Below are 18,755 nucleotides of genomic sequence, written 5' to 3' on the forward strand. Positions count from 1 at the left end.
TTCCATTCCCGTCCACCAAACATGCCCTTAATGTTTTGTGAAATACTAGTATTTTATGGGTCTTCTCTACTATACCCCCAAAATGACATGACAAGTCATTAACTCTTTATAATTGTAAATTTTATAATTTAAGAAAAGAAAATTTTAAGTATTATAAGTCTGATACACAATAGACTAGCCATAATTTAGCATTGAATTTGGAGTTTTGGTTATAGAAACATAAATCATTTCTAATTTTGACCAGTAAAATCTCAACTTGTTTGTTTTCTCTCTTCCCAAATTTACAAATTATTTGGTTGGTTTGAGATTTTTACTTATGATAGCAAGTAGCAACCACAAGATATAAACATGGCCCATTAAACCTTTCCTTTCTCTCACTAAGAAATACAGACTACAGTCAAAACCCTCACTAGAAATCAAATAATTCTACTCCCTTTCCTCTCTCTCACCAAGCAACCATGGAAGAAGTTGAGAACAAGCAAATAATCTTCAAAGGTTATATTGAAGGAAACCCAAAAGAAACTGATATGGAATTGAACTTTGGTAACAAAATTAATCTCAAGATCTCATCATCACCATCTTCAAATGAAGCTGTTCTTGTCAAGAATCTTTATCTCTCTTGTGATCCTTATATGAGAGGAAGAATGCGTGATTACCATGGATCTTATATCCCTCCTTTTGTTCCTGGATCTGTGAGTTTTTTTTTTCATTTTTATTACTTCATTTTCTTTTCTTAAAGTTATTTTTATGCTATTAGATCATATTGTTGGCCAATTCAATGTGATCGTGTTGGTTTGTGCAAATTGATTTCCCCCAAAATGGTTGTTGTCGGAAGAGAAGAACAATCCTGATATTTGGCCAACAACTGGTAGCGCAGTTGGTACTCTGCAATGCCGAGGATCCAGGTTCGATCCCATGGAACTAGGCTTTAGGCCATTTAATTTTGTTGGGCTTTAGGGCAGTAGTATTGTGTTAATGTATCAATGCCTTTGTAATGACCATTTTAGTCAATATTAAAAAAAAATCTTGATATTTGGTGTGGGTCGGCCGACCATAGGCGGACGACTGATGTGATGGGCTTCCATGGACCAAGTATGTTAGAGAGAATACTTGGTCCATGCGGGCTGCCGTTTTATAGAGACATAAGATACTTGTACTCTTATCCACCACCTTTTGGTGTTGCGGTTAGATACCCCTCTTAAGCCTGTGAGGTCGTGGAATCGAGTCTCGGTGGAAGCAGTTTGCCATCAAGATTTCTCCCATGTAATTTAGGCAATTTATAAAATAAATGATATAATAAATTAGTTGGGCTTTATGCCTCTTTTATGTTGTCGGGCTTTAGGTCTCTTTCAATATAGTTTAAATTAGGCGGTTATCGTGCTCATCACATCTTCATGATGTATCAATGCCTTGTAACGACTAACGTAGATCGTAGTCGATTTCTCAAAAAAAAAAAGATACTTGTACTCGTATCTTAGAGAGAGAAAATACTTGGTCCATCTGAGTTGAGGTAGAGAGAAAAATGTTTGGCCTATTTGGGCTGGCATGTCAAGTTGTCTGTTAATGGTCGATCTATTTTTTCGGGTCAAATTTTTGTAGAAGAAAAGGGCTGCTACTTTGTGTATTCGAAGAAAGTTGCCGCTCGAAAAGTAAAATGTTTATTTTCTGAAATTTTCTATTTACCTATATAAGTAAGGACCGAAAATACAGTTTGGCTTAGAGTCGTTACATTCAATATGGTATGGATATATCATGAATAAATACTTGATTATGAACGAGGCCTCTGCGACTTTGAAGGCCATATGCAGACCCTTAAGGCTATCCTAGGGGCATTAAAGCCCATTCTTACCTTTACTTTATTTATTTAGAAATGCTCTTGAACTTAATATAGACGAAAATTCAGAAATTACCCCAATTAATCTTAAATTATCAGTCTTATTTTAACCCTCCATAAATACTGGCAATAGTTATCCTCCCAATTAACTGTCATTTGTGCCCTATTCGTGCATAATGTCTAATAAGCTAAGGTAATTGGGTTATCGAGCCAACTCTTTCCAACGCATAGGCCCAGAATCACTAATGTCGATCCCGTACCATGGTTTAATCTATGAATCAATTTTTACGCTAATTTGATTGAAAATTGTTTAGAGTACACCCTGAAAGGGTGTGAAGAGACAAAATTACCCCTTGTCATATTCAAGGCAGTGCACAAGGGTGTATACGAGAGTGCACTTGTATCATTGTTGAATTTGATTATTATCTATATGATGTGCTTGAAGGTAGTTGAAGGATTCGGTGTGTCAAAAGTGATAGATTCTAATAATGAAATTTTCAAACCCGGGGATATTGTAGCTGGAATTACTGGCTGGGAAGAGTATTCTTTGATTCAGAAAACTGCACAATTGAGAAAAATTCAGTCGGATGATATTCCTCTTTCTTACCATGTTGGTCTTTTGGGTAATGCTTCATTTATTCCGATTTACGTCTTTCTTTTTCGTAATTCCTTGTTTGAAGCAGTTTGATGTTTCATTGGTTCTATACCAATTAGTAGTTCATTGAACAGCAACAAGCTTGGTTCTTGTATGAATGTTCGGTTAATTTGAACGAATCTTGTTATCCTTTTTTGAGGGTCACAGGAATGCCTGGATTTACGGCTTATGCTGGATTTTATGAGGTCTGTTTGCCGAAGAAAGGCGACATTGTTTTCGTTTCAGCAGCTTCTGGAGCAGTTGGTCAGCTTGTTGGCCAACTTGCGAAGTTATATGGTTGTTACGTTGTTGGAAGTGCTGGTACACCCCAAAAAGTAAGCTTTCTTCATGTCTTTCCTTAGTCTAATGTGAAGAATTTTCCTTGGTTTGTGATGGTAATAAACAAGCATTTTGTAATATTAGGTTGATCTCTTGAAGAGCAAGTTTGGTTTCGATGATGCCTTCAACTATAAAGAAGAGCCGGACTTGAATGCAACACTTAAAAGGTAAGTGATATTAATCGATCCAACTCCTTAGAGTATAGAATTCGCTTATATCCATCTCCAATTCGATTTTTTTTATAAAACAAAAAAGAACTCGGGGATGAGAAGCAAAGGAAAACCCCCACTGAAATACCAACTAAACTATGCCCGCGGGGAGACAGATTGGCTACTGATGTACGACCACCCTCACCCATTAGCGATATCCAGGGGGCCGATCCCCTCACTAGCAACCCTTTAGGGGTCATTTATGAATAGTCATAGCAATGGTGAACAATGACTTCACTTCACATCTTCCCTAGGACTTCACCAAATTCTGACCTTATAAGTTGATTAAGCTACAACATATATTTTTGTCTGACCAGTGCGACAATGTCAGCGAGTCACGTGTGCTCTCTTAAGTGCCCTTGGTAGCGATGATTTGAGGAGTGGCCGTGTTACCTTTCACTATAGGACCTTTGATTCCTAGGGAGGAAAATTTAGATAAGTTCAATCAAATGCCTCAGAAAGACAAGCCCAAACTACAAACATAGGTTGAAGGCCCAACCTTAAGCAAAACTGAGGCCCACGGGCCTCCACCTTTCCTACGGGCTTGCCGCATGACTTGTTTTTTTTCTTTAATTATCCCGTAGGTACTTCCCGCAAGGCATTGACATATACTTTGATAACGTGGGTGGTGAGATGCTCGACGCAGTTTTTCTTAACATGAAGTCTCGCGGTAGAATTGCTGTATGTGGAATGGTGTCTCAGGACGGGCTTTCGTATTCAAAAGGACTAAGAAACGTTACCATGATCGTAACAAAGTGTCTCAAGATTCAAGGGTTCTTACAAAGTGATTATCTGCATCTATTTCCCGACTTCTTGAAATATATTATCGATAATTATAAACAAGGGAAGATCGTTTACTTGGAAGATATTACTGAAGGTCTCGAAAATGCTCCTGCTGCTTTTGTTGGCTTGTTTTCTGGCAAGAATGTTGGTAAACAAGTAATCAAGGTCTCTCATTAGTGATATCTTTGTGTTAAACTTTATCATATTTTATGTCCTATCATTTTGTTTGTCTTTTAATCCTTTTTAGTTTGACTAACTTGTAATAAAAATGTGTGTATTAATGCAAAATTACTACTTTCAGAATGAAGCTAGTAAATAGATAGTATATGATGAAGTTTATATTTTCGGAAAACATTTTTCGAGATCTTTAACATCGTTATATTCATGAGTGTTGTATTTCAAGAAACTGTATTAATTAGTTAAAAGTCAAATGTATAGATTGTGTCACCATTTTTAGTCATTATTTGAATCATCGAAAGCATAAATTGCTTGGATAATGTTACTCAGATTCCCAAAGCACAGAAGAAGTCAAGAAAGTAGGCACTAGAAGTCAAAAAATTTGTAAATCTCTTTCACTTTGGTCATAGTTGAATAAAACCGAAACTCAAGTGCCTAAGATTTTCTTAGTTGAGATGTGTGGCATCCATGATCGTCCTACTCAAAACTTAAAAGTCCTGGAGACCTGTTCGGGTGCTCCCAAGTGCCTGGCCGTAACAAATGTGGTGTGGCTCTCCAAACTTTGTTTTTTTTTTGAGAAATCCACAACGATCTACGTTAGTCGTTGCAAGGCATTGATACATCATGAAGATGTGATGAGCACGATAACTGTCTAATTTAAACTATAATGAAAGAGGTCTAAAGCCCGACAACATGAGAGAGGTCTAAAACCCGACAACATGAGAGACGCCTAAAGTCCGACAACATTAAATAGGCCTAAAGCTCGACAAATTATTATATTTTTTACTATATACATTGCCTAAATTACATGGAGTATATCTTGATGGCAAACTGCTTCCACCGACACTCGATCCCACAACCTCATGCGCTTAAGAGGGGTGCCCAACTGCTGCAACAAAGGGCGGTGGACTCTCCAAACTTTGTTGTGAGTGTTACTATTAAGGGTTAATTTCAATTTAGCCTCCAACATGTGACTAACTAGGAAATTTGACCCCATATTTATCCAGTATTCTAGTTTGAACTCGTAAACCATAATTATATTAGTTGAACTTAATAATCAATAATTTATTTTTTACCTTTAGTTTCAAAATATATTTCATCCTCTCAATTGACCAAACTTTTGTCGTTGGCGACGACAGGGCAGTCGATGGACAATTTGTTTCACGAAAGAAAATTTTATTCGACCTTCTCTTTTCTCCTTCCACCACCACCACAATACGACCACCATCACTGACCACCACCACCACCAATTTATCTTTCCTCCCTCTGTTTTTCTCCCTTTCTCTCTCTCGCTCTTATTCCTCTCGATTGAAACACTATGCGATTAGATATAGAACAAGAAAGATAAATTGATGATGGCGGTGGTCGAACTGCGACGGTGGAGATGGTAATGGAAGGGGAAGAGAGGACGAGGAGACATAAATTGATAGTGGTAGTGGTCGAACTATGGCGATAGAGGTGGTGATGGAAGGCGAAGAGGGGAGGAAGAAGAAATTTGATTTTTTCGTGAAACCACTGCCAACCCGAAGCGATGACTAGATTCCGGTTGGTAGAGTTGAAATCAATAAGAAAGGCCAGCGCTTTGGGGAAAGCTAAATAGTTTCCGGGGTGTGAAATTTTAAAGGGAATATGCAAAATTTTGAAAAATTTCCGGGGAAGCATATTTTATGGGGAATATGGTTCAAAATAAAAAACTCTCCCCCTCACCTCCCTCCACCTCACCTCACCTCACCTCCCTCCACCTCATCTTCTCTCTCTCTTCTCCGATAGGTCGCCGGCCGGAAAATTTTCCGGCCGGCGACCATGAATATTTTTTTTTTCTCTCACATCTCTCTCTCTCTCTAAACTCCGGCGAAGGGGGTTTCCCTTCGCCGGAGTTCCGATCTGTTGAAGAACAAACCGGACCCCTTCGCCGGAGTTTAGAGAGAGAGAGAGAGATGTGAGAGAATTTTTTTTTTTTTTTCATGGTCGCCGGCCGGAAAATTTTCCGGCCGGCCACCTTTCGGAGAAGAGAGAGAGAAGATGAGGTGGAGGGAGAGAAGTGAGGTGGAGAGAGAGAGAGCTGAAGTGGAGAAGCTATTTTGCTTTCCCCCTAAATAAAATTGTCAAACAAAATGGACCAATTTTTGACCAAGTCTTCACACCCCCGGAAACTATTTAGCTTTCCCCAAAGCGCTGTCCATAAGAAATAGAGAAATAATCTATCAACTGTTAAATTTGACTAACCCAAATCATGTTTTCTGGTCCAAATATAAGTGCAAAAATTACTCATCGGTCACAAAATGGGGCCAAATTGGAGTTAAACCCTAAAATTAAACGAGCTGTTATCATTCAAACGTGGTTAGCATATATAAAGGGCAAGGTGGTGGTGGTGATAGTGGAGTAAAGTTACCGCCATAATTTCCAAAAGAAGAAACTGTTTCCCTGAATTGATAAATTGTACGGACAAACAATACCACCCGAAAATGCTTCTTCATCTCTCTATCAACACTTTCAATTACTCTCTCTCTTTCTCACTTTCTCTTTCTAAAACCCTAATTTCTATTTTTGGTTACATTGTTTTCTTCACATTTTGCTTTGACTATAAACAGAAGTATAAGAAGACTTGGAATTAGGGTTTATTTTTCTTCATTTCTACTTCCAATGGCGGTAGAACTAGAAGGAAGAATCAGATTAGGAGATTTGGAGAAGGTTACTGGAACCGAAGAAGTGAAGTTTGGTTCTGTTTCGTCTTCAGTTTCAATGGCAGAAGAAATAGAAGAAAAAATAGGAGATTTGGAAAAGAGTTCTGAAATTGAAGAAATAAGGTTTGATTCTTCATCTGTACTTCTTCAAATGGCGGAAGAAATAGAAGGAGGAATCAGATTAGGAGATTTGGAAAAGGCTTCTGAAACGGAAGAAATGAAGATTGATTCTTCGTCATTCTTAATGGCTGAAGAAATGGAAGGAGGATCCAGAGAGTTGGAAAAAGTGTCTGTAATGGAAGAAATAAGGTTTGATTGTTCATCTGCACTTCCAATGGCGGAAGAAGTAGAAGGAAGATCATCCGCACTTTTAATGGCGGAAGAACTAGAAAGAAGGCCAGGAGAGTTAGAAAAGACTTCTGAAACGGAAGAAATGAAATTGGATTCTTCATCTGCAGTTTTAATGGCGGAAGAACTAGAAGGAAGATCAAGAGAGTTGGAAAAAGCTTCGGAAACGGAAGTAATAAGGTTTAATTCTTCATCTGCACTTCCAATGGCGGAAGAAATAGAAGAAAAGTCAGGAGATGTGGAAAAGGCTTCTGAAATGATAGAAATGAAGACTGCTTCTTCTTCTTCTTCTTTACTCTCAAAGGGGGAAGAACTAGAAGGACGATCAAGAGAGTTGGAAAAAGTGTCTGGAATAGAAGAAAAAAAGTTTGTCTCTTCATCTTCAGTTCCAATGGTGGAAGAACTTGAAGAAAGGTCAGGAGATTTGGAAAAGGTTTCTGAAACAGAGGAAAAGAAGATTGATTCTCCATTTTCACTTTCAATGGCGGAAGAATTTGACGGGGGATCAAGAGAATTGAGAATAGCTTCTGAAATGGAGCAAATAAGGTCTCTATCGCCAGCTCACTTGTTAGTGGGGGAAGTGGAAGGAGGATCAGAGAACTTCGATGAAGCTCAGAAGGAATCGAAGGGTGGCCAATCATCTTCGATTCCAATCGAGGAAGGAATCGAAGGAGAATCCAAAAACTTGGAAAAAGCATCTAAAATGGAAACAATGAAGGTTGATTGTTCATCTCCACTCTCAATGGAGGAAGAATTAGAAGGAAGTTCAGGAAATTTGTGTAAAGTTTCTGAAGCGAAAGAGATGAAGGTCGATTCTTCATATTCCCTTTCAATTGCGGAAGTTTTCGAAGGAAGAACGGAAAACATGGAAAAGACATTTGCAACGGAATCAATGAAGGTCGATTACTCATCGTCACTCTCAACGGAGGAGGAATTAGCAGGAGGATCAGGAGACTTGGATAAAGCTTCTGGAACGAAAGAAATGAAGGCGAGTTCTTCATCTCCACCCTTAGTGGTGGAAGAACTAGAAGGAAGATCAGGATACGTGGAAAAATCTTCTGAGATGGAAGAAATGAAGGTTGATTTAGTTTCTTCACATTCAATTGAGGTACTATTTCCGGCTGAAGATGTTATAGAGACCTTACTTGATTATCTTGTTGAGCCAATGCTACCCCTCAAATCTTATTCTTCGTTAGCTCGTGATCATTCATCTCTTCCCCAGCAAAAAGCCATTGCTAAACAGGTATAGCTTTCCGCTGTTTCAGTATCTTATTATAGTCTGTCATCATTTTTCTTTGGAGCTCAAGAGCAAATGATGCATGGGTTCTATAGCAAAAGCTGATAAGTTTGTTAGACATTCCAATCCTGAAGTGTTTAACTTCTCTAGTTTGTAAAACTGTGATTGTTGTGCACTGTTTTGATCTACTTATGGTATATATATTAGACCCTTGAAGGATATTGATGTAAATGAGATACTAGAGAAGTTAAGTGTCACTGATTTTGTGAAATATTTATATTTTATTAATCTTATGAGGCGTTACTCCGTCGATGAAACTCAAAACCCTTGTTAGATTCTACGTACTTTATTGTGTATGCTCCACACCATCTAAAAAATAGTACCCTAGAATACGTTGTCGATCACGCTACGCATTTCAATGAATAATATAATTCTGAAATTTGCATCCCGAAAAAGATCATCTATCAAGATCGTAATTGTGAGGAAGTGTCTCTCTACGTTCAGAATAGTCTTTTCAAATTAGCATCCACTTTTTGACATGTCCTAGTACTCAAGGTTCCAATTTCCCCAACTTGTGGCGCAAAAGAGTAAGTCCAGTTAAGTCTTTCCCCCTGGGGATCTCAACGGGTGTGAGGTATCTTAAATCTTCAAAATTTAATTTAGTTGGATCTTGCCGACGCATTTAGCATTCTCAAATCTGACACATTTTTTAAATTTTAAAAACTTAGATTTATGATAAGGAAAGCTACATCAGCGGTCTTGTTTTAGATAGTAAAAACACGTAATGTAACTGTCTTTAAATTTTGTTACTATATATACTTTTAATGACCCTCTATTGTAATATGTCGTATTAATTCTGGATTGTGATGCACATGTCAAAATCCTAGTAAGAAACAAAGCTTCTGGCCCCTGTTACGCATGCACCGACCTGCCCTCACTACCTAATTTATCTAAATATCAAGTTGCTGAGGCATTTCTTCTGTATGGCAATTTTGGGGATCAGATCAACGGTAGCAAAAGAGTCTGTTAACTAAGCCTGGTCTCTGGAATTTGGAATTTGGAGTTCGGAATTAACACTTAGCATGTTATCAGATTGTGGGAGTATGCATTCTCTCACAGTTGAAACACAGATTGAATCCTATCAATAAATGGTTTGCGATATTAATGCAAAGAGAGCGCTTTAAATATCTATCTTTTGTTGCCAAAACACTATATATATATATATATAATTTACTAGTATTTTATTTGTGATTTCTCTAATGGTCTTTCGTTTCAATTGAGCTGTTTCAGATGCATGCAGTTGTGTTACTCTATAACTATTATCACAGGAAACAATTTCCCCAGCTCGAGTTTCTGAATTTTGAGTCTTTCTGCAAAGTCTCCGTGAATGTCAAACCAAGTCTATCGGTTCATATTAAATTCGTAGAAAGATGTAAACCTGGATCAAATAAATCAGAGAAATTGCTTTCTCTTACCGAAAAAGCAATAATGGATGCTTGCAATGTTTCTTTAGGGTTGGATGCGCTGACAGGTGCTCCAAGTATGAATGAGTGGCCAGTTTCCAAAGTTGTCATATTCTTGATTGACAACTTAAAGAAGAGCTGTTTGCTTCGGTTTAGTTCGTTAACTCAAGGAGTTTGGTCACTAATAGAGAAGACTATTGATGGTTTTGTGGATGAACTGGACCATAGGTTGGATAATATATATTCCAACAACAAGAAACAAACCACGAAAATGCCCATGGCATCTAAACTGAATGCTGATGAAATGAGCTTCCGGAAACTTGCCTTTTCAGCTGTTAAGGAAGCAACAGGTAACAATTAATCGCTCAAGTAATAGTTCCCAAATAATATCCACGTAAAATTCACGAAAGAGAAAGACAGATGAGTTTGTTTCCATTTACCAATTTCTTCTGTTAGCCACCTTCACTAATAGCAGTTTTGTCATGCAAAGCTTTTCTTGTTTTCCCTATTGTTTCTACAGATGATGCTGATTTTGGTATATGATTTCCACCCCTGGAACAGGCATCGATCAAAAGCATCTTAGAGTTTTGGAAAGACACACAGTGCCCTCATTAGGTGCAGAGAAGACGTGTGTTTGCTTTTATTTGATACGGTGTACCAACCCTGTCAATCAGGCTCTTATTCAGGTCCCTATAGAAGATGCTTTAAACAGGTAGCTCAGTAACAAATACAAAATATTATAAGGGGTCAAATTAAGATGTCCTACCTTTGGTTTGTGAAAGATGAAAGACCAAACCTTTTGCCTTGGTCTTTCATTATAAAATATGCACTTGCAGTACCTCAGTCTGCCTGTCATAAATGCACAATTTATATTTGACATACGTTACTTAATTGCAGTATATTATGCGTACTTGATAATGTTCCGTCTTTGTGAAGCTTGCGAGGCCCGTTGGTTACAATGGAGTTCGGAAGCTATTCAATATCCTCAGTTGTCGAGTATTTCCATTTGCTACCGTATACTGGGATTTTGTCAAATTGGCTTTCAAGGTAATAGCAATATACTAAAAAAAGGCTGCACGTATTTTGCAATAAGAAAGCGAACTCTAAAAACTTGATAAATTGACGAAGTGCCTTCTAAGTTTCTCGTGGTATTTTAATATCTGAAATCACGTACATACATCCCTCTTTGACTTGTATTCCTGATATGAACAAAACATGGCGTAGTGTTTTTCTAATGATTATTTGTAACTGCATGGGGTTTGACAAATTTATTAACAGGTAATGCTATTGTTATTTTATTTTTGAAAAATAAAAAATTTAATGCTATTGTTATTGTCTTTCAAAGTATTAATTATAAACTTTGAGTGCCATTTAAAATTTTGCCATTTTTTCTCTTTTAGTATCAGTAGTTACGTGTTTGTTTTCTGGAGTTCCTGTCCCTAGGTGGAAGAAATCCTACTTTGTGCATTTGTTTCTCTAGATAATAAAAGGGAGAAATCAGTTGCCGTGAAGTCATTATGTCCATAAAATGTGAGTTTTGGTATCCCACAATTGGCGCATCTTTCTTTATATATACCTCTGATTTGTGTGCTATTCAATCACATGAGCTCATAAAGTAGTTTCCAGCTTTTTTTAACAAGTGAAGGAATTAGCTGCCATCTTTTACTTTGGAAAGTCTTATAGTTGTCAATCTCCGCAGACTCTAATAGGTAATTCCGCCTTCCTCACCCTCTTAGATAACCAGGTGATGATTTATCTTTTCTCCCTCCTTCCATCTTCCTCTAGTTTTAGGATTTTAGGCCATTGAAGTGTGAACAATACATGCATCTCAGTAACGGAGAGTAATTTGGAGATTTTGTAAGCTTTATTGCGTCTCTGCAACAAATACATAATTTGGGGAAATTTTGCGTAAATTTAAGAGTCTGCATGTATCTCGGATGATGATATTAGTGTGTATTTATTCCCTTTTGGAGGTTGTTGAAATATCACAACATTATGTCGTGAATTCATCATGATATGGTACTTCATACAATTCTTTTATTTTTTATTATTTATCATGTATTGGAAAGTCAAATAGCGAGTTGGTGAAGGCTCTTGAATCTTCTGAAACATTAGTTTTGAATTGGCAACTGATTCTATTTTCTTCTTAATTAGATGCCTTTTCAAAGTTTCCTAGTTTTTTTCTCCAAATCTGATTCTATCACTTTTTAGTTTACAGTCGGTTGCAGTGAAAGATGGATAGTTTTACCTCCATTTTTCTTTTCTTAATTCTTAGGAAATTTTTAGACAAAGAAAAATCTTAACTAACCTAAGAAATTATTAAGTGATGGGGAACCATCAATTGTTTGCGTTTCCTCTTCCATTCCAAATAATCTCTCCCTGGACAAGAGGCGAAGTGCATGTGCGGCCAAAGACACAGTTCATATCTTTAAGTTCGGTCGTTCACAAGGGTCAACAAGAAGTGGGCTATGAAGAGAAGATGGACCACCATCTTTGTTTTCATTAATGACTTGTGAGTTTGTCATGAAGTTCCTTTGTTGGTTCAGTCTCTGACCTTATCTGTGTTTTTGAGATGTCTGAAGGGCATGCTCATTCTTTAGCAGTACTAAAGCTCAACTGCATGAAATGAGTCTCAAGACCTCTGAACCATTTTATGTTATAATGACACTGATAATCCATGAGGGCATGGGTTATTTGCACATCAGGAAATGTCTGTCTGTTCGGGATAAACAAAACTTTGTGTCCAACTGATATATGAAAAATGTCTTGGCATTGATTAAATCCCTTGTTAGCTCTGGAGTGGCCATAACCCACATCTTACGTAGTTCATAGAATGGGATCACCAGAGAGATTGTGTAGCTAAATATATCTTTTTTTTTGGACTTAAATGTTTCTCTCCCGAAAAATTACTGTACTTTTGACTTTATGATTATTAGCTGTTGCAGATGTTGCCACTTGTATGTTTTCCTCTGATTTAATGGTGTCTGACAGGGCTGACCAGGAAAGCCTAGACATAGATGGAGCTCCAATCACAGGCAGTTCACCGAGAAAGTATAATGAACACAGAGATGAAAGTGATGAAATTCTAGGGGACAGAACAAATGACAACCTGAACGAGGGTGAGAAAGGTGATAACAGTTTAAGTATTCTCTCGGAATCACTTTTTTTCTTTTTATATATCTGACTGTTTACTTTGGGTTATTTGCTTATAGGTCGTCAGTCAAGGACCGTGACTAATCAAGACAAGGTTTCTTTCAATTACCTTGAGAATAAGATGAAGTCGTTTGCTGGGGGTATACGTGTTGGAAGAAAGATGAGGTCAGCTGCTGAGGGTGACAGTGTTGCTAAAAAGATGAGGACCTCTCTTGAGGATGCTTTAAGAATTGGTAAAAGTGCTCCAAGTTACAAGGTATCTTTTCTACTGCTGACCTCCAATTGGGGCTAATTTTCAAAAAAAAAATAAAAGCTGCTAAATATCTTTAGAAGTTATAGGCTTGATATTTTCCTTTTGAAAATAATTTTATTAGAAGTGTGCATATTGTTATTTTAAGAACTAATGCATGCTCAAAATCAATTTAGTGGAGGAAAAGATGGAAGTCCTCCATGGAGGTAATTTAAGTACTGCAAACAAATGTGTGTTATGTTTTTCAGTATAGGGCTTTCTAGTATACTTGAGAAATCTAGACGGTACCTTATATATCTCAGTGTATACTGCTTATCAACCTGTAGCAATATGTATCTGCTCATTATTTGTATAGTATGCTTTAATTATTATTCTTACCTAGATTTTCCCAGAAATTCATTGTACACCTCCATCATCAGTTGACCAGAGTACCTCAAGCTCTTCTTATAGTCACGCTGTTACCTTTTAGTACGTTTCACTTGATTACTGTGAATGTTTCTGATTATTGTATATCTGATTACTGTAGGAAATATATCTGATTATTATATATCATTGTCCTCTTGCATATTCTATTTGGTCTGCTTCTGGCTGAATCTTACACCCATATTGATGTAATATGCATATGTTTTTCTTTAAGAAAACTCCTTAGGCTTAGACATGTAATATGTGGTCTTTAATCACGAATCAACGACCGTTACACTGCTCATGATAATTTGGCGGTGAGGTCTTCAGAGTACAAGGTTTTTAAGTGACCTTAAAATTAATTTTTTAAATAGAATCAGATATCTTATCTGATTTTCTGTCCTCTTGTAGTAAGTTAAGGGTGATTATCTATTACCTCTCAGTCCTTCAACAACTATAAAGTGATGTTTCGAGAAAATAAGAATGGACTCGAGTTAGAATTCAAAATGTTTGTTTTTCATCTGACCAGAGTGTCTGATTCATCTGAGATGCGGTTTTGGACTGATTTGGTTCCACTCGAGTCGAACACAAAGTACGTCTAAATTAAGACCCGCTGTTTGTAATGATCTATTGTGCTCAGGACCTAACCAAATCGGACTCAGACAACTCAGATTGAGATAAGTCAGACTCAGACACATTAGATTCAGACAATAACAAATAAACAGCACCTAGAGAGTTGCTTCTCTTCGGAATTGAAACTTTTGAGTTTGATTTGCAGGTGACAGAACCCAGAAATGTGGGGAGGAGAAAAGCTCCTGCTGCTTATATTGGAGGGCGATCACCAAAAGACGGGGTTGGGCACGGCAGGTACGGCGGGATAGAGACTGGGCAGTGCTTTAATAAGGAAACCTTGGATCAGTCATTATTGGAGAAGAAAGGCAAGGAAACTTTGGTTGATAAGGGTTTAAATGTTGAAAATGAGGTTTGTCAGACATTATTTTAATTATCTTTTAACTATTCAAAATCAGTTTCGTCTTGCAGATTCTGTCATCTTGCATTTGTGTTTTTCTTTTATTTCGTCAGGTTGAGCATTTGACTTTATGGAAAATATAAATAGCTGTGTTGTTATTGCAAATCTTTCAATAACCTCAGATTTTTATACTTCGTACCTGTTATTCGCGGTGTAAATTAAATACCAGAAACTTAATCACATTAAGCTGCTGTGCTTTAAGTCGAAGAAAATTTCTATTCTAGTACTTTTAACGGTTCAACCTTGAAGGTTAATTACTTTTTCCACAGAGGTTTTATGCAATTTTGTTCTTATATTCTCGTACGCCTTAATCTTTATCTTTTCTCAATATTAATTTTCATTGAGATTTATTGCAAGTTTTTATTAGTATAAAAACTGTTTGATCTCTGTTTTTACTGTTTCCATTAACTCTTTTGTACTGCCCATCCTTTCTTCATTTTCAACACTGTCTATCACATAAAGTGATAAAACGGCTTTTATGGTTTTCCCAGGTGGAGAAGGTGATAGAAAGCACAAGTGATAATGTTGGTGGGGCTAATGATAATTGCAACATAGGCTTTTCGTGTCAAGATGCCATACGCACAGGAGATCGTTCTGTATTTCCTTCCATGTTTAATGCCCAGAATCGTGTCCCTCCCCGAACTACAGCATCTTCCACTAAAAATGAATATATACAGGCTGCAAAGGAAGTGCTTTTAGTGAAACGCAACGAACTGGTATGTACTTAATATAGCACTACAGTCTACTTCATAGAACTTTGGTTAAGCAGTTTTAAAGTCGGTTGTCTTTGCAGCAATCCACAAGTCCATTGTACTGATTCGTTGTTTTAGGAACAAAATCAAAAGTTAAATACAAAAATTAAACTGAAAACGATGTAACACACACACACAATAACCATATATGAGGGACTCTCTCTTTCATAAAGAGAGAGTTCCTCATACATGGTACATTAGTAAGCTTGCTGAACATGAGTTTTCTAGGATTTGCCTTTCTAGACTCCCCTTAATATATCAGATTGTCTGTTTTCGTCTGACTCGTTCAAATGGCCAACTCTGGCTGATTTTGGGCCCAGTTGAGTCAGACGTGAAGTCTTAATTAAGGTCCAGTTGTGTAAAATAACCTGAAATGAATATGTGCCCCAAGCAAACCAGCCTTAGATGACTCAAATTCAAATAAGTCAGTTTCATGCAAGTCAGATTTAGATATTAAATAAGCAACATCACCTAAGTCAATCCCTAGATTGAATCATTTAATGTACAAGATCTTTAGCAAGCAACACCTTTTCCGTTTATCATGGTTTGGTTGGAGGTTGATGGTATAAGCGTACTTTTGACTTGTCTAGCTGAACTAAGATTACAGTCAGTGAGGTTTATCTTATACTCCTTGCATCTTGATTGAAGTTATAAGTTCGGGTATTTTTTCCAGGCTCGTCAGCAACGCCTTCTACAAGATGAGATTGCCCTTTGCGAGAACACCCTTCAAACAGTCTCAAGTGGTATTTGCTGCTTAAATTTTGATATCTGATATCATTTTATCATCACAAATCTCTCATCCACCTATTTTGGGTTTTAAAGGCACCACTAAATGAGATCTAATGCACACTCAGTTCTGTGGGTTCTAGTTTCTCAAGCTGTGTCATTAAATCTCAAGTACAGTAAATCACTAACCTGGAAAGTGGTTAAACCATCATTTCATCGATTTATTTTGTAGGAGGAGATGACTATTTGATGTTAAAGATGGATTCGATCATAGAGATTTGTAATATTGCGAGCCAAAGGGTCACTTCCCAAACTCATAAAGAAAGCCATCAAAATTTTGGGGCAGGAAGTGCACCTTCACTCCAGGCCATTCAAGGATCATGCCAGGCAAGTCTGATATTTAACAAAGTTATCCAAATGTTATAACTTAAGTTGCAGTAAATATATTAGTTCTTTAGGTTGCTGCATATATGTCTCTTGTCTGATTCTTCAAGGACTGGGCTTTTTGGAAACTTATTTGCTTGATAGATTATAGATTTATAGACCTTAAATCATGCTTTGATAGATTTTGTATGAACACCAAAATTTAGTACTCTCTATTTATATCAAATACTTATTTACGTAACTTTTATCGCAGGAGTTGGATGCTATGTGTTGTGAGGAGAAGTGGATGTTACCGAGATACACTGTATTTCCGGCTGAAGGTAAGCGTGATAATCAATTTTTATCTTCAAGTAGTCGCATGGGTGGTGAGCACAACGTCGCAACTAGGATCTATCGGGCCCTACTCGAAGGGAATCGTCAGTCGGCTAGCCCAAGCTAAGCCCGCGTTAGTAAGATGGAATAATCTCTGGTACTACTGCTAATGTACTTGTTTTTGTAGGAGAGTTCATTTCGACAGTAACAGTGCAAGGGGTGAGCTTTCAGTGTGCGGGTAACGGGGACCTGAAAGCAAATCCTCTAGAAGCAAGGGAATCCGCTGCAAAAAACATTTTGACCAAATTACGAAGTATGGTGAAGGGAAGCAGACAGGGGAAGCAAAACTAAAATTTCCACTCATATTGACATTGAAGTTGGCATGGGTGCAGTAAGTACTTGCAGTTTTTTGTTGTCTAACCAAAATTTATGAATCTTATTAGGGTTTACTAGAACCTTTTGTGATATTCATTTTGGAAAAGAAAAGACAAAAGTATATAGAAAGGGAAAAAGAAGAGAGAAAAAGATAGAAGATAGAAAGGAGTAATCCAAAATTTTATGTAGAAAGTAAATGTTGGTTAACAAATGATAATATTCATGTTAATTACCTAGTAGTAATTGTATATGACAAAAGTACTTTTTGCTTGTTCTCTGAAAAATGCTAGGAAACAAGAAAAACTAGGGTTATGCTGATTTTGATGTACTATCTCGAATCACGGTAAACCACGTAAGATTTCTGTCTGGCAGAATCTAAGTTATTATGTTCTCTAGTCTGTAGCCCTGCTCTAGTTTTTGTGTTCAATTTTTCTGTTATTAAATACTTAATTGGGATGTAAATCTCCGAGATTGGCTATAAACCTCCCTCTTGTATACATGGTTTATTGTAACTACGCAACAACTTAGATTGCACTGATAACGTGTTGCGAAGTTGTCAGGATCCAACTTTTGATTGCTAAAAGTTTGCCAGTACAACCTAAGTCTCGAAATGTGTTGTTTTTATCAACTATATTATATAGCTGAATGAAAATGCTTTCTGTTCGTAACAAATGTCTAGCCGTACTAAAAACACTTAATCATTTGACGAGTCAGTTTGGGGAAAAATTGACTTTGTTGTGTCAAACCCGAGCAAATAGGATATGAGATAACTAAAATAAGCAATGCAATGTTATTATAAATCCTTATTTGAAATAAACTCCGCTAATCAATATTAGTTTCGACTTTGTAAGATGTGTATCTCCCCAACATTTGAAAATAAGTTATAGATTGTGTATGATGGCACAAAATGTAATCCGTGGAAGTCCACAACACATTGAAAATGAATTAAGGAATTTTTTAGGAGGGGCAAAAAATGTGTTATTCCAAATTGTCTAAAAATCATGCTTATTTATTTTACTTTTTTTTCTAGAAATCGACTACGATCTACATTAGTCGTTACAAGGCATTAATATATCATGAGGATGTGATAAGCACGATAGCCGCCTATGATCGACCATTGTTGAAAGAAGCCTAAAACCCAATAACATGAAAGAAAACCCCAATAACATGAAAGAGGCCTAAAACTCGACAAAATTATTACATTATTTATACCATTAATAACCTAAGTTCAGTGGATTCCACCTTTAATAGCCCATGCAGGCTATTTTTTTTTTTTTGTTGAAATCCCATGCAGGCTACTTGAAAATGAAATTGCAGCTGATAGAAACCAACCTCTTTCTGCGATCTACATTTTTCTCAAGGAAGTAGAAGCTTTAAACACTACTGTAGGGTGTACTTTTCTCCAGGGGTGAGTAAAAATAAGTAGCATCGGCCTGCCTGAAAGCGATTTCACGAGTCACAAACTTGGTAAGATGTTGATCCATATTAAAGACACTTTCAACACGTTCTTACGACTTTATTCTTATTTTTCAATATGAGAAAAAAAACAATGTGACGAAATCTATGTGCGCACGTACGATTTCTAAGAAAATTTTGACAACTTAAAACAAATACTCCAGTATTTTGAATCGCTCAGACCCACAATTCTAATTGAACCAAGTTA

At 37.0% G+C, this 18,755-nt stretch overlaps 2 protein-coding genes across 11 annotated transcripts; both read left to right on the plus strand.

Annotated features, from left to right (window-relative positions):
- Positions 1–242: 242 nt before the first annotated feature.
- Positions 243–4,151, plus strand: LOC147555562 (Zinc-binding dehydrogenase family protein). Its single transcript, XM_086663183.1, has 5 exons — positions 243–692; positions 2,280–2,457; positions 2,637–2,803; positions 2,892–2,974; positions 3,601–4,151. Exons 1-5 carry the CDS (start codon positions 459–461, stop codon positions 3,974–3,976), a joined length of 1,038 nt encoding a protein of 345 aa, XP_086519309.1. The 5' UTR covers positions 243–458; the 3' UTR covers positions 3,977–4,151.
- Positions 4,152–6,253: 2,102 nt separating this feature from the next.
- Positions 6,254–17,376, plus strand: LOC147555563 (uncharacterized). Of its 10 annotated transcripts, none has more exons than XR_015234910.1 (13): positions 6,254–7,216; positions 7,313–8,251; positions 9,536–10,058; positions 10,270–10,420; positions 10,645–10,755; positions 12,700–12,836; positions 12,921–13,117; positions 14,292–14,495; positions 15,035–15,259; positions 15,969–16,153; positions 16,257–16,408; positions 16,659–16,725; positions 16,905–17,210. XR_015234910.1 is itself a non-coding variant. In XM_086663179.1 (13 exons), exons 1-13 carry the CDS (start codon positions 6,620–6,622, stop codon positions 17,066–17,068), a joined length of 3,540 nt encoding a protein of 1,179 aa, XP_086519305.1. In that variant the 5' UTR covers positions 6,254–6,619; the 3' UTR covers positions 17,069–17,376. The 10 variants fall into 10 exon arrangements, 9 of the variants coding, with proteins under 9 accessions (XP_086519305.1, XP_086519306.1, XP_086519307.1 ...); XM_086663179.1 differs by having other exon boundaries at positions 15,969–16,038; positions 16,254–16,408; positions 16,905–17,376; XM_086663180.1 differs by having other exon boundaries at positions 15,969–16,035; positions 16,254–16,408; positions 16,905–17,376.
- Positions 17,377–18,755: the final 1,379 nt, after the last annotated feature.

This window comes from Eschscholzia californica, unplaced genomic scaffold (genome assembly GCF_041429995.1).
Source record: "Eschscholzia californica isolate CP2 unplaced genomic scaffold, dmEscCali1.0.p SCAF_2, whole genome shotgun sequence".
In the NCBI taxonomy this organism is placed as follows: Eukaryota; Viridiplantae; Streptophyta; class Magnoliopsida; order Ranunculales; family Papaveraceae; genus Eschscholzia; species Eschscholzia californica.